Source organism: Parus major, chromosome 20, assembly GCF_001522545.3.
Source record: "Parus major isolate Abel chromosome 20, Parus_major1.1, whole genome shotgun sequence".
Classification (NCBI taxonomy): Eukaryota; Metazoa; Chordata; class Aves; order Passeriformes; family Paridae; genus Parus; species Parus major.
This window is the reverse complement of record NC_031788.1, coordinates 7,520,556-7,535,102: the sequence shown is the minus strand read 5'-3', so window position 1 is coordinate 7,535,102 and position 14,547 is coordinate 7,520,556. Positions and strand designations below refer to the sequence as shown.

The 14,547-nt window shown below is 55.1% G+C and overlaps 1 protein-coding gene across 1 annotated transcript; it reads right to left on the bottom strand.

Moving 5' to 3' along the window:
- Window positions 1-4,210: 4,210 nt before the first annotated feature.
- Window positions 4,211-11,299, bottom strand: PSMF1 (proteasome inhibitor subunit 1). Its single transcript, XM_015647208.3, has 7 exons — window positions 11,128-11,299; window positions 9,927-10,079; window positions 9,307-9,389; window positions 8,537-8,713; window positions 7,373-7,426; window positions 5,393-5,551; window positions 4,211-5,285 (listed from the first exon to the last, which is right to left on the bottom strand). Exons 1-7 carry the CDS (start codon window positions 11,254-11,256, stop codon window positions 5,234-5,236), a joined length of 807 nt encoding a protein of 268 aa, XP_015502694.1. The 5' UTR covers window positions 11,257-11,299; the 3' UTR covers window positions 4,211-5,233.
- Window positions 11,300-14,547: the final 3,248 nt, after the last annotated feature.

Here is a 14,547-nt window from a genome sequence, read left to right as displayed (position 1 = left end):
GCCCCCCACCCCAGCCCCCCGAGGGACCCGGCTCCTAGCCGAGCGCACCCCAGGGAGCCCCCGCCGCTGGCAGAAACGGGGTCCCCTTGCTGCACTCCTACACCGATATCATTGGGTGAAACTTCGCCTACGCCAGCCTTCAGCCACCATTCTCACCTCCTTGAACCCTTCTTGAATGGTGCTCCTGCCCAAAAGCACCAGACTGATGGCTTTGGGGTACTCCACCAGACTGCATGGCTCTGGCCTGGGTTCTTCCCCACCACCAGCACTTGGACAGCGTGGCCTTGGGACCTCCTGTGGCCTCCCCGGCACCTTCCTGGATGGGATCCTGCCACCAGCATCATGGCAGTGGCACAATCAAGGCAGCCATGGGATTTCTGTGCCATGGTCAGTTGCAGCCTGGGCTGGATGTAAGGCTGAGCTCCTTCCCACATACAGGACCTGACTGCTCTCCTCGACAGATCTGTTTCTGCCATCAGTGACCATTTTAGCAATAGTTTCCTGTAAAACTCTAGCACAAAGCTGGTGCTTGCACTGCTTCAGGTAGAAGAGGAGGCAACAAGCGTGCCCACCACCTGTGGAGTGGGGTCCAGCCTCCTGCCACCCCCAGCCCTCACGTGCCACCAGCCCATTCCACACAGCAGGATGAGGGCCAGGACACATGCCTGCACTGTGCCAAGCATCCCACTACCACCAGCAGCCCTGGAATGGCATCTTCAAAAACCATGGTGCTCTGTACAGAAGAGAGTGGATGATTCTCAGTGCCTCGAGGTGACATGGTGGCTGTGTCTCATGCTGGCCTGGCAGTGCTGCTACTGGGGTGTCCCCACACTGGCCTTTCTGCTGATTCAAGGGCCTTTGTCTGTGGTGTGAAGGCAAAATTGCATCTCGGGAATTTAACATGAAGCATCATTAAAGCACAATGTTCTGTGGAAAGAGAAATGGGTTTGAGCAATGTGCTGGGAAAGGGAAATAATTATCCCACTGGAAAATGCAGACCCACAAAAGATGCTGTTTATCATGAACTGCCACCAGTTTTTAATCCATCCCATAAGCTACCCACTTCAGACATTCTCAGGCAGGGACAAATCCCTCCAGAGAGCCTGACACAAAGAAAAGTGATTTTTACATCTGGTTGCCTGGGTAGGGTTTTATTCCAGGGCTTCCAGTGTCTCCTTATATGCTAGGAATGGTGCCCTCTGCCCTGTGTTTCCATGTAATGCTTCACAGATGATTCTTCCCGCTGCTGTCAAGAGCCATATGCCTGTCTCCCTGTTACCACATCACCAGCCAGGCTCTGTGTTTATTGTAGGATCCCAGGAAACAACCTTGATTCACCTCACACCTGCAATCCTGGCACCCAGGCACCTTTCCCTGGGATGAAACCACACTTGGAGTGAAATAGGTGGCTGTGCCCTACTGTCCCCAAACAAGCATTACCTGTCCCCAACAGCCCTGGGACAAAGGGCTTTAATCAGAGCCTGAGGGGCCAAAGGAGAAGCGGGGGGGAAATGTCATTGTGGCTGTCATTGAGGGGCTCTAGGGTGGAGGAGGGGGTGATGCCTTGGGAGGGAGGGAAGAGAGGGAAGAAAACAGAAGAAGAGAAGAAGGGGAGAAAGGGGGAGCTCTGAGTCTCCCAAGCAAGGCTCTGCCCCGAGAGGACATATGTCCCTCCTGCAACTCAGCGCTGGCCCTGCATTTTCTGGATTAGAAAAATAAACCTGTTAGATGGAGAAATCATCCTTATCCCTTTTTTGTTACTTTAAATAAGATGGAAGGAGTGTTTTCAGGATGAAAAGCTGAGCCTGGTGAAGGTTACAGCTGCTAAGCACCTGCTGTATGTGAACACAAGAAATACTCCCATGGATTAGGGCACAAGGCTGCTCAAAAAACTGCAGGAAGGGGCTGTTATTGCTTTGTCAGCATGTTGCTGGGCTGTGCCTTGAGTCCCTGCAGGACTGGAGGGAAGCTTCTACATGGAGAGAGATATATTTACAATGAACAAACTGTGTCAAGGAAGGAGTGCCATTAAAGAAGATTTCCCACTGAGAACTCCAGGGCTGGGATGTGATCTTGGCTGAGGTGTAGGGTGGCTGTGGCCACCCTAGAGACATGGAGAGAGACATGGAGCTGTCTGACCTAGCTGTCCCTTCATGACTGTGGCAGGAACTGGGAAAGAGGTACTTGCATGTGGTGCTTAATGTGCAGGGGAGTAGTAGGAAGCAATCCAAAATATTCCAGTGCTGAGAAAGATCTGGCTGGGAAAGGCTGATGGTCACCAGCCTGAATGGAATGAAGGTCAATGGCTCTTCAGTCCCCCAGTGCTGGTGTTTTGGGGGTGCCTTTCTTAGTGCCAGGGGTGAGCAAAGCAAGCAGGGAGGGCCCAGTGTGCCTTTCCCAGTTCCATATAACGGGGGCTGCTTTGTTTTCCTGCTGGGCCACACACACGGCTTCCCTGTACCCAGGATCCAAGGGATGTAGCACCGGCTGCAGGGTAATTAGCGATGCCGGGGTGGGGGTGGGTTCTGCCATCCCATCGGGAGCATGCAGGCAGGTGCTGTGGGCTGGGCCGGCTGGCAGATGGCCTGAAGGACTCTCTGGGGATCCTGAGCCATTACCAATAATCCAGTGCCTCTCTTCAAACGTATAGTGGAAGTGCTGCTGTTGGAGGAGGGAGGCTGAGCCTGTGCCAAGACCGCACACCCAGCCCCAGCCACTCCTCACAGCCTCCCCATAAAAATTAACTGCGGGGTGTGTTACTGTGCTCCCGTGCATGTTAATGTTTCTTATCGCTTAGGGCAGAAACGGCAGCGCTGGGGACAGGGACACATGGCTGAGGGCCTGAACTGCCCCTCCTGCTGAAGGGAGACCTGGCCCTTGCAGCCACTGTGGAACAAACCTGCGATGGGGGTGGCTGCCCCCAACCATTCTCAGGGGATGGGGTTTGTGCTGGCCACAAATTCCTACAGATGGAATAAGGAATGTGCTTAGTATCACTGGTCCTCAGAGCCACCTCTGCTATGCTCCAGCTCCTTTGGTGGCACCCAAGCCAGCTGTGGGGACAGTATCCTGTTCCCACTGTCCTGTGACAATGAGAGGAGGATCATTGCCTCCTTTTACCCATCCTTTCTGGGGAGTGGATGGCTCAGCCCTGGGAGCCCAGAGGCCCAGGCAAAAGCCTGCAGCAGACACTTGTCCCCTTTGGAACCCACTCCCCTCCTCTGCCACCTGTTTCCCAGCTGCACAACACCACGGACCCGCCGGGGCCGGGCGCTGCAGACAAAAGCCGGTTCCTCGCCCTGCCGCAGCCTCTCGCAGCCTCTCCCTGCGCTGACTTGCTTTAATTAGCCCCATCAAAGCCGGCTGCGCCTCTCCCTCCTGGTAGGTCGCAGAACGTGATTAATTCAGGCACAGAAAACAGCCGCTCCCCGCAGAGAGGGCCTCTCGATGAGGCCAAAGCTGTTTCCTCTCCCCTATACAGTCTCTCAACCCCAGCAGCAAGGCTGGGAGCTTATTTCTCCTGGAATGAACTGTAGATAGGCACAGGCTGTCCCTGGAGCTGGAGGGGACAAGCAAGGGCAATGGCCTCACCGAGCCCGGGGTCTCCATCCTTCCCATACTGCTCTGGTCATGGGCATTGCCCACAGCCTACCCGTGGGTCTGCAGCTGGGACCTCCCCTGAAAAACCTGGATAGTGCAGTGGGTCTGGGCTTAGAACCAAGCCTTCCACGAATGGGGGTCCATGCATGAGCCCTGGGGAGACACAGGGGATGCTCCAACTGCTCCCAGCACCAGATTTCTCCAGCTGGTCTTCCCTGCTCCCCCATGTGCAGGGCCCAGGGTAGCACACACCATAACACAGCTTTATTAACTGCATTTGTAGGCAAAGAGGTTTTAAAAGGAAAAAGCCTTTTGGGAGAAGAGATAGATGGGGGGATCCCTTCCCCCTTTTTATTTCTGCCAGAGCAGCTGCGTGCAGTGTTCCAACAGCACTCAATGCCCCGGAGAGGCAATTACTGCAGGAGCAGGGCTGGGCTGTTCTCCACTTCATTTTCCTAATACAGTTACATCGTCTTAGAAAAGAGCTGCTGCTCAGGGGAAGGTACAAAGCGGGTTCCCAGTGTGGATCCTCTGCCTTGGGAGAATCTCTGGGGCTTCCCTTTGCACAGTAGGGAACAGAGGGCCACCCCAGTAAGCACCAGCACAACACTGTTGTCACATTTTTATTTCAGTCTCATGAACATTCTTCCAAGAGATCAAACCATGAGAAGAAAAACAGTGTGAGCCCCTGACAGGAGAGATGAGCTGCAGGCCCAAAATCAACTGAGCTGGGGAATCTCTAGGGAAGGGAGGCTTCTAGAGAGAGCTCAGGAGCCTGAGCCAGGCAGATCTCAGCTATTCTCCCCAAGTCAGACAGGCAGAGCCACACACAACAAGACTGGCAGTAGGAAAACATGTTCAAGAAACCTCCTTTGCAAAGCTCCCTCTGTCTTACTCCAGATCTATGCAGTGCCCAGTGGGCACCCCTCACCACATTGCCTGCAAGGCTTCACAGAGACCCCAGGAATGAAAAACACCACGGCTTCATCAAACAGAGGGGGCAAGGTGAGCCAGGAATTCAAACTCTGTCTCTTCTCATGCACATTAAAGGCTGCTGCTCTTCAAAGCTAGCAGGCATAGCTGTAATCCCAGCTGCTGCTGGGGGGCCTACCCATTGAGACCCCGTGGGTTGGGCTCTCCAGCTCTTTAATCAGTGCCTTACTCAGATACTGAGCAAGAGAGAAACCCACTCTATGGGGAGCCCACTCCAGCTGTCCCCTTCAGGAGGTTGCTGTGGTTTCCTGCAGAGGAGCACAGCAAGGAGCCAGCTGCCTCCTTACACCCACCATTTATGGGACCCCAGCAGCAAGCTCTGCCACTCCAGAAAAGCAGAGGAGAAACCCCACAGCACCCAGGCCATTCCCAGAGCACCGCACCCCACACTCCCACCTTGCTGGGTGCAAATGGCCGGGCACCCTCAGAGAAGCAGAGAAAGAAATGACCTACTACTGCCTCCTCTTCTGTTCTGCAAACAGGGAAGCCTTTATAGATGATGGGACACATGGGAATGTGGCCCAAAATGGAGAGAAGGAAAATGCTGCTGGAAAGATCACATCCATCAGATAAGGAGTGAAGAGGCAAAGTGCCCCTGCTTCCCTGAAGACTTGTTGATGAGCAGCCACATGGTGACTCCTCACATGAACATGTCGTCATAACCTGGAGGGGGAAGGTGGTCAGGATCCGGCCTGGAAAGAAATTCAGAGCAGAGTCAAACAGAAGTGAGAGCTCAGGCCTGCAGCAGCCAGTGGCAGGCTGGAAGCAGGCTGGAATACCAGCACGGCCAAGGACCTACCCAGGTCGCCCAACTCCTAAGGGGCCAAAGGGGTCAAATCTGGCGCCTGGTGGAACAGCTCCTGGGGGAAGCCGGCCTGGGATGCCTGATGATGGGTCAATGCCAGGCTGGGGGACACCAGAGTGGAGAGGATCCACAATCATTCCTCCACTTCGACCTCTGGAGAGAGAAAAGGCAGAGAAGGAGATGAGATTGGCACTACAGAGAACTGAAGAAATGCCAAGCATGGGAACAAGGGGTTAACCAGGCACATGGCATGTGGGAAGGAAAGCTCCCAGGTCCAGCCAGTGAGGTTGCCCATGGCATAAAGACAGAGCCCTGCTGAGAAACCCAGAACTGTTTAAGTAGGAAGAGACTTTAAAGCTCATTTCATTCCAACTCCCTGCCACACCTTCCATTAGACCAAATTGTCCCAAGCCGTGTCGAATCTTGAACACTTCCAGTGATGGGGCAGCCACAGCCTCTCCAGATAGCCAGAGGTGTGGGGTCTCATCATCCTCACAAGAAAGAATTTCTTCCCAATGTCCAATCTAACCTGGCCTGCTGTTAGTGGGAAACCGTTCCCCTTTGTCCTGTTGCTTCAGACTCTTGTCTAAAGTCCTCTCCAGCTCTCTTGGAGCCCTCTGGGCACTGCAAAGGTGTTCCTGAAGCCTTCTCTTCTCTAGGCTGAACAGCCCCAGCTCTCTCAGCCTGTCTCCACAGCAGAGGTGCTGGCTGCTCCCTCAAGAAGCACCAGACCTGCTGGCCCTCGCTGCAGGCTCATGTTCCATCCCTGCTTCCCGTCCTGCCCTGCGCAGTGTTGCAAGAGCCAGCTGGGCTCCCACAAGCCTTTCCAAAGAGCTGCCTGGAAGTCATTTGCTGACCACGGTGGCTCCTCGGAGCTGCCCCACGCTGCGAGTGCCATTCCTCACGGTTGGCTTTGTGCAAATGCGGCTGGAGCCTCCGGACACCATCATACAAGTCATTAACAACCATGCTAATGAGTTCCATTAGGCCAGAACAGCTGCCCAAAGTGCCCCGGGACAGCTAGGTCCCATGAGCATATTCCTGGGAGTCTGGGTCTCCAGCCCCAGCACTGGCAGGTGTCAGCCCACAAATCTGCTTCCATTTACCATCTTTTTTTTTTTGTCATTTACAGAGAAATCTCTGATGAAGAGCTGGAGGCAGCAAGAGAAACAGGGACGCCCTCCCCCCAAAATGAATCCCCTCTTCTGGTGCAATTACGTTTCTTTCCAGTCCCCCCAGCTCCAGGCCTCTCTTTCCAGCTGAGCAGGGACATTTTTAGCTGTCCCTTTTCTAGCCAAACACACAGAGAAACAAGTCTTGCAAGAGGGGAAAAAATGCCATCCCCACAGGAGAGTGGTTCCAAAGAGGAGACTCCTCTGGGCTGCAGGACACTCCACAACGACACCACAAGCTGGTTATTGTCTGTCTGTCTGCTTTTAACTGGAGTGGAAGATGACAGGTTCTCCTTGCCTAACCAAACCAAATATCGAGGATACATCTGTGAAGCTCAATCTCCCAGACAGCCCAGCCGCTGCCCAGGCTTTCTCCAAGTGCCTCAGACAGCCAGGAGGCTTGCAAGAGGACTTGAGAATCTGTGAACTCGGCTTTCAGCCTCCCCTTCTGCAGACTGCTGGGCTGGAGACACAGCAGCTGGTAACGGTTTAAATTAGAGGCTTACATTCACTTAACGATGTATTCAGCTTTGATTTACTGCAGGAATTACTGTGTGTTAAATGAATACAAGCTGATTATTAAACAGACACAGATTGCAACCTATCATCTATGCAAGAGACAGGATCTTATTACAATATTAGAAACACATTGAGCTTTAGCAACTGTCAATTCGTCCCTCACAATTTGCACTGAGCAACTGCCCCCACTCAGAAACACTTGGCTGGATACTGTTCCAATGGTCTCCAAGCACCCCACATCCCCCAAAGGCAGAGCAGGGTGTGCTTCAAGAGCCATACTCACCCAAAAGGGTCCAGATCTTCTCCACCAACAGCAAAGGGACTCAAGGGGGAAGGCCTGAAACACAGGACACAGCAAAATGTTCAGGAAGAGAAGCTGTGTGTAGCTGTGCCCATGGGTGCTCTCCAATAGCAAACAGTGCAGCACCTGGAGGGCCCTGGGATCTGTGGGACCCTGCATGAGGGGGCTGCCACTGGGAGCATTCCCTGCTCTGAGGTGTTGCCAGATGTGGACACTAACATGTGTTGCAGCAGCTTGCTGAGACAAACCTGTTTTTCCCCCTGTTGTTCCCACTGCTTGGAGAAGGAGCTGTCCATGTATACCACAGGTTTCCATGTCAGGGGATCCCTAAGCAGTGCTGGGCTAGGCCAGGCTCCCCAGCATGTCCCAGCCAGAGACACAGTCCCACCTCTAGGAGTGTGGGGACAATGGGATGGTGGGCCTGCAGCCAGCTGGCACATCTCCCTGTCAATAAGCCAGGCCAGGAACATGGTTTCTGAGCAGTGCCCAGCTCCAGCCTGTCTTCCCAGGCCTCTCCATGGAGCCTCTTGGACCCTGAGTGGCAGCAGACAGCAGTGCAGTGACACACTAGCCAGAAGTCACAGCTGGTCCCCAAGAGACAGCAGAGCCACTGTAGGGTCTCTTGACTTCCAGCCAAAGGGGATCAGAGTGTGTGTGGTAGAGAAGGGAACCCGCCTGCCATGTACGAGTGATGACTGGAAGGGGCCAGGAAGGGATGGCAAAGCAACTACCATGTGTCCCCTCTACCCAGCATTGCCAACAATGGTTCTAAGGGCAAAGTGGGGTCAAGAGAACAGGAAGAGGAACCACACCCTGGCTGGGTGCACCTCTGGTGTCCCTCCCGAAAGCTGCTCAGCCACACAATGGAACTGTCCTTCACCCCACACCCCACGTCCCAGCCCCAGATGCTGCCTGTTCCCTCCTGGGTCTGTCAGCCCAACACACAGCTCCAGAAGAGCCCATCCCTCTCCAGCAACCAAATCAAACCCAAGTGTCCAGGCTGATCCAGCTAGGGAAGGTCTGGATCCTTCTCACTCCCCATCCCACATGCACAAGATGGGGACCTGATGCGCAGTTTGGGGTGCTGTGCCAGGACCACATCCCCTCTAACAGGAGCCTCTCAGCAGCCACACACTCTTTACTCACCTGGATGGGGCCCTTGCGCCCATCGGCTGCCGGGGAGGGTGCCGGAGCGGGTTATCATCCCGGTGCACATCCTCTTTGGGCTCAGACTCCTTTCTGGCCTTTCCTGCAGGGGCCCCAAAGGGAGCGATAATGCCTGAAGCAATTCTTGTCCTCAGCTCCTCGGTGTTCTTGTACACCCTGCAGCAAGGAGAGGGAAGACAGTGGGGTGTGGTGGCCATGGCACCTGAACACAGGGCCCTGGACAGGCTCCAACAGGCACGAGGAGGGGAGACAAGCCCAAAGTGACCCTGTCACAAAACATGTCCCCCACTGGCAGCACAGAGGGGACAGGAAGGGTTACCAGGCCAAAGGGGCATCAAAGTCTTTACCCCATTTCATATGGACAAGGTACCACCCAGCCACTCCCTTCTGCTCCAACCCAACCAGTTTGCACTGGAGGAAAGCACATGACACTGAGGATGTGGCTGAAGGTGTCACACTCTTGGGCAGTGTCCACCCAGCACAATGCTCTGGAAATGAATGTGCTGGCCTGGCCTGTTCCCAAGTGGGGTGGCACACCCCTGGGCTCCAACCCACGATCCCACTCTCCTCTGTATCTCTTATGCCAGTGCAGAGGAAGGCAGGGGACAGAGTTCTGGCTACATTTGAGGGCTGGCCTGGTTTTGTACTGGGGAGTAAGTCCTCCAGCTCCTCCCAACCTGATTTCTAGCCCCCTCTCCATGCCAGTAGGACATTTGCTCCTGTAGAAAAAAACAGGAAACTGAGATTACTTGTGGAAATCGTCCAGGTGCTCTGGGTTGATGTAGTCAGCCACTGCCAAGGTCACATCTGACACCTTCTGAGAGCTGCGATCCTGGAAAAGCACAGGTAAAGCAGAGTGAGCAGCCTGGCAGAGCTGGGAATGAGGGACAGAGAAGCTACAACAGCAGACCCCACGCTTGGGATACAAGGAATGGGGCTTGCCTACTTCCTGACATGTCTTTGTGCTGTCCCTGAATCCTCAGGATCAAACCCGAGTGTACAGCAAGATTTTCCCTGCTCTCTCTCCCCAGTTCAGGGTGCAGAGGGTGAAACTCTGAGCAAAACCACATGGAGCAGTTTCTTTTTGTGGGCTGCAGAGAAGTCCTGATCTGGGAAAGGGACAGAAGCAGGGCAATTCCTGTATTGGAGTGTTCAAAGCCAACTGTCCCACTGCCCTGACACAGCCAGTGTTTGACCATCATCATGCTGGGCCACATCTGACACAAAAACACACACCTTGGAGGCCCCATCTGAAGGGACAGACACCACTTCCAGGCAAAACAAGCAAAAGCCAACATTTAAGAAATTGCCTCTGGTGCTCTTTTCAACCAAAGGATCCCAAACCCACAGGGGCTACGTGAGTGCTCACCATGACGTTGAGGATCATACTGTCCTCCACCATGATGGCCTTCAGCAGCAGCTCACGGGCATCATCCGTGGACTTGTAGCGCAGTGTATACACCTCCTTGTTGGCTTCCCAGCCAGCAGGCAACAGCTCTGACTTCTTTTCATCAGGACCTGGCTGCAATGGAATGGATGGGCTGCCAAGACCCTGCCCAGGAGCCCAGCATGACCTCCTAGGGCCAGGGGTCTTGTCTTGGCTGCACAGGGAGATCCAGGAGGGAACTGAAGTGTCTGTGAGGGGATCCCTCAATGCCTTCCAGGTTTTGACAGCACAAGCAGGACTGTATTTCCTACAGGCTGGTCCTGCCTGCTTGCCAGCCTCCCACAGCATCCCTGCACTGGAAGAGGAGGACAGGACCACTCTTTGCTGAGCAGGAGAAGATCACAAATACCCAGACTAGGAGACAATGCTCTTCCCCGACAGACACCTTCACCTCCCCAGCATGATACAGAGCTGTCTGGGGCATGGGGGAAGGCTGTCATCATGTCTGTCCCAGCCCCACATCAATGCTTCTGGGGGGCACTGCCCTACACTGTCCCCTCCTATGGTACTGGGGAGAGTCCTCTGCTGTGACAGTTGCCTGCAGCCCCATTACCCCCCAACACCCATCAGGATCCAAATTCACTAGAACCCCATCTTAGCACTGGGTCCAGAACTAGACTGCCCCACCCTCTGGTATTGCCCCAGTACATTTCCTCCTCAGCACTGGACTGGACACCTCTTTTTTATTACAAAGTTCTGCCTCACCACTAATACCCACTTAGCACTATACTCTCTTCCTGGAATCATACGGATCACACCAGCATAAGGATCTCCCGTCCTGCGACATCCCATAGACGACCTCCAGCATCAGGACCCTCGGCACCCCCAGTACCGGGATTTTCTCACCATAGCCGGGATCACCGCCTTTAGCCCACGAGCAGGACCCCCTACAGCACCGGGACCTCCCCCAGCCCCGCAGCCACCCGCTCCGATCTCCACACCAGTACTGAGGCCCCTCGGACCCCGCACCGGCCCGGGTGCCCCCAACACCGCCTATTCCCCCGGCCCTGGCAGCGGTCGCCCGGCTCAGCCGCACGGCGCCGGCAAGCGGCGCTAGGAAAGGCCGAGGCTTCACCGCGGCCTGCTAGGCCTCCGCGGCAGCGCAGCGCGGCTCGGCGCGTACCTGGTCGCCAGTACCCAGGCAGCGGTAGCCATGCCGGATCAGCTCCCAGTGGATGCCACAGACCAGGGCGTCCTGCGGACGGGAGATGGCGGGCCTTGCCCAGGCGTACAGCGGCTCCAAACCGGCCATGGCTGCTCCGGGCCGGGGCGGAGCCGGGGCCGCACCGCCCCTCACTAGAGGGCCCCCGTCCGCTGCGCTGGGCCCGAGCCGCCTCCTGAGGCCGCTGGGCTACTGATTGTTTTATTGTGCTCGGCTCTGCTGAGGCTCTTCGAGTTCTGGGGTCGGTTTCGGGCCCCCCAAGACAAGGACATTGAGGGGCTGAAGCGTGTCCAGAGAAAGATATAGAGTTGGGTGTTATAAATGTGAACCTCGTTTTTCACACTTGGGAAGGGGCTGGAGCACCAGGAGCAGATGGGGAGCTGGGGGGACTCAGCCTGAAGAAAAGGAGGCTCAGGGGGGAACCTTCTCTCTCTCTACAACTGACAGGAGGGTGCAGCCGGGTGGGGGTCGGGCTCTGCTCCCAGGGAACAAGTGACAGGACAAGAGAAAACTGCCTCAAGTTGTGCCATGGGAGGTTTACTTTGGATATTAGGGACAATTTCTTCACCAGAAGAGTTAGTGGTGGGCTTGGTTGTGCTGGGACAACAGTTTGGCTCAATGATCTAAGTGGGCTTTTCCAACCTAAAGGATTCCATGATCCTGTGAAGGATGTCTGCCCAGCACCATCCAGCAACCTTCAGGTTAGTCACTCTGAGCCTTGGTCCCTGCTCCTGGCTCTTTCTTGTCATCAGAAAAGCATTTGAGTCCATGCAGGGTCTGCTTGTGCTGCCATCAAAAGCCTTCATGCTGACACCAAAGAGGCCAAAACACCAGATAGCCACTGATGGGTTTATTTCATCCCTTCCGTAATTCCTTTGGCTGGGTCACAGTGCTTGTAACACCTAAATTCTATTAAAGTTGCCATTGAAAGGCATTCAGGGGCTTTTTTTCCTTGCCCCTGGGACAAAGCCAGTGTTCTCAGTGTGGCTGGCAGGAGGCTGGGGCTCGGGACAAAGCCAGGGAACACCATCATCTGCTGCTTTCCTAATCTGAGCTTCAGCTCCTTGGGGGATGCTCATCTTGACTTCATTATGCTTCAATTAATTAACTCGCACTGCTCTCTCTTTCCATTTCCCTCTCAAGAAGTCGCTGAGGCTGAACAACCGACCACAGCCTGGCAGGTCCCATGGGAACCACCACCAGGAGACACCACACCTCCTGCCATACTCTGCCACTCCTTTCTTCAGGGAAGACAGCTGGACTCATCAGGAAAGCTGCTGTGGATTTTCCACAGGGCTGGGATTTCAGCACAGGAGCTCCATGAGAGAGGCATCGGATGGGGATGAGTTAGGAACAGCAGGAAATGCCTCAGCCGGAGCTTTTCCATTGCTGAGATGTGATTCAGAGCAGCAGCAGCATTTCCACCCCATGGCTCGGCTCACTCCCAGGCAGCAGCCACAGTTTCAGGCTTTGACAGCTTCCACATTTCACTTTCCAGCACAGCCCAGCCCTAGGTGGGCCAGGAACCTACCAGTGGTTCCATCTGAATACCCACTTCTGAGGCAGAGTTTGGAATCATAGGTCTCCCTCCAGGAACCTGATCTGGAATCCTGTATCTCAGTGCCGCTATTGGACTCCCCCTATGTTCCTGCAGAGCTGCTGCAGGTGCAGGAGCACAGGGTATTTAGGATCGGTGACATCAGGAGCTGTTGATGTCTCAGCAGGATCACACAGAAGCTCTGCTGAGTGTTTTCCAAGCTTTCTGTTTCCCATCCAAGTTGCTGCCATCCCTGGTCACCCACCATCCTCTCCTCATCCTCTCACCCCTCACTACGTGCTCCCATCCAGCCCTCAGCTTGTCCTCCTGTGCCCTCACTTCCATGTTCATCCTTATGTTCCTGCACTGTGTTGTGTCAGCTGCCCCAGACTGCTCTTGAGAAGTGACTTTTGGTGCCAAGTCCCCCTTGGCCTGACCAGCCTCTCCATGGGCACAGCAGTGAGGAAAGCAGGATGCCTCCATGCATCCCCTCACCACAGGACCCTCCTGGGAGCCAGTCCCCTGCCATACCTGAGCCCACGGCCCCGGGGCTGGCTGCCACTACATCAAAGCCATTACTCCAGCACCCACGGTGCCATGCTGGCCCACATTGCCTGACTCCCCATGTTCTCCTTCCTCTGCTACCGTGCTTCACTTATTCGGTGGCTCAGTGATGATGAAAACCACTGGCCACATGAAAGCAGCCCCCTAATGTGAGTTAGGGGCCTGCGAACTGCGTGGGAGGTAGGGAGAGTCCAGCCCTGGCTGGAATCAACAGCCAAGTCACTAACGAGGTGATGAGGATTGCAGAGCTGGCGAAGTTGTGCTGCAAGGGGAGTGTGTCAGGGCGGCTGCTGGCCATGGTGGTGCTGTCTTTGGAGCAGCCATGTCCTTTTTGTGACTGTTGGAACACAGATGGAAGCAGGAGCAATGCTGGGAGAGCTGGGCGAGGCCCTCAGAGCAGCCAGCGCCCCGATGCTTCACACGTGTTCATGACAATTCACGCCCAGCTCTTGCACCAAGGAAGCTGCCCTTGGTCATTTTCCTCCCTCTTTTACCCAGGAACATGATCTGTGGAGACCTGTTCTCTGACAGAGCATGGATAGGGGTGCTGTCCCAGGGGAGGCAGTAGCTGGGACTATTCCAGCCAGACGGCGGTGCTTGGAGCAGGTAAAAGGCTACATCAGCCGGGGTCACCTCCGTCACACAAACCACAGTCTCCCCTGACCTTCATACTTTCTCACTGCCTCACTGCTCCCATTGCATGCGCCCACTGTGGTGTCGTAATGAGCAGAAGAGGAAACAGATTTCCCAACCACCCGTCCTGCTGGCAGCCCATGAGCCCTCTGTGCTGGGAATGGCAGCCCACACGGCCAGGGCAGCTGGCTCACCCCTGTGCTGTGAGTACTGGGTATGACCCAGAGTCTCACAGGAGAAGGCAGAGATGGGATGCAAATAATTGCTGGCTGATGTTCAGGTGTTGTAGATTGCTGCTTCCCTCGGGGTCAGCTTGCTGCTGCTCCTCTCCCATGGATGGGAATGCCTCCCATGCATCACCCAGGGTGAGCAGGGCCAGGTGATGGATGGCACTGCCATATTTTCTAGCAGAATCCCTGTCCTGCTCCATGCAGGCAGCAGTTTCCTAGCACACAATGGGAGGGAAAGATGGGATCCCCTGCTGCATAGCACAGAGAGCCAGCAGCGCTGGAGTAGCTCCTCCACAATCTGCTCACTGCCTCAGGGCTTACTGGCTCAGAAGGAGCCACCTGATTGTGACTGAAATCACCAGTGCCAAGGGACGGGGACGAGGGCAGGGGTTCCTGGAATGGGCTTTTCACCTCACT

Bases quoted from the DNA above. Each gene is read 5' to 3' on its own strand.
- PSMF1 (XM_015647208.3), bottom strand. From the start codon at position 11,256: ATGGCCGGTTTGGAGCCGCTGTACGCCTGGGCAAGGCCCGCCATCTCC. The intron at 5,552-7,372 runs GTGAGTATGGCT...TTCTCTCTCCAG, and splicing joins GAAGATCTGGACCCTTTTGG to AGGTCGAAGTGGAGGAATGA. The intron at 5,286-5,392 runs GTAGGTCCTTGG...ATTTCTTTCCAG, and splicing joins TTAGGAGTTGGGCGACCTGG to GCCGGATCCTGACCACCTTC.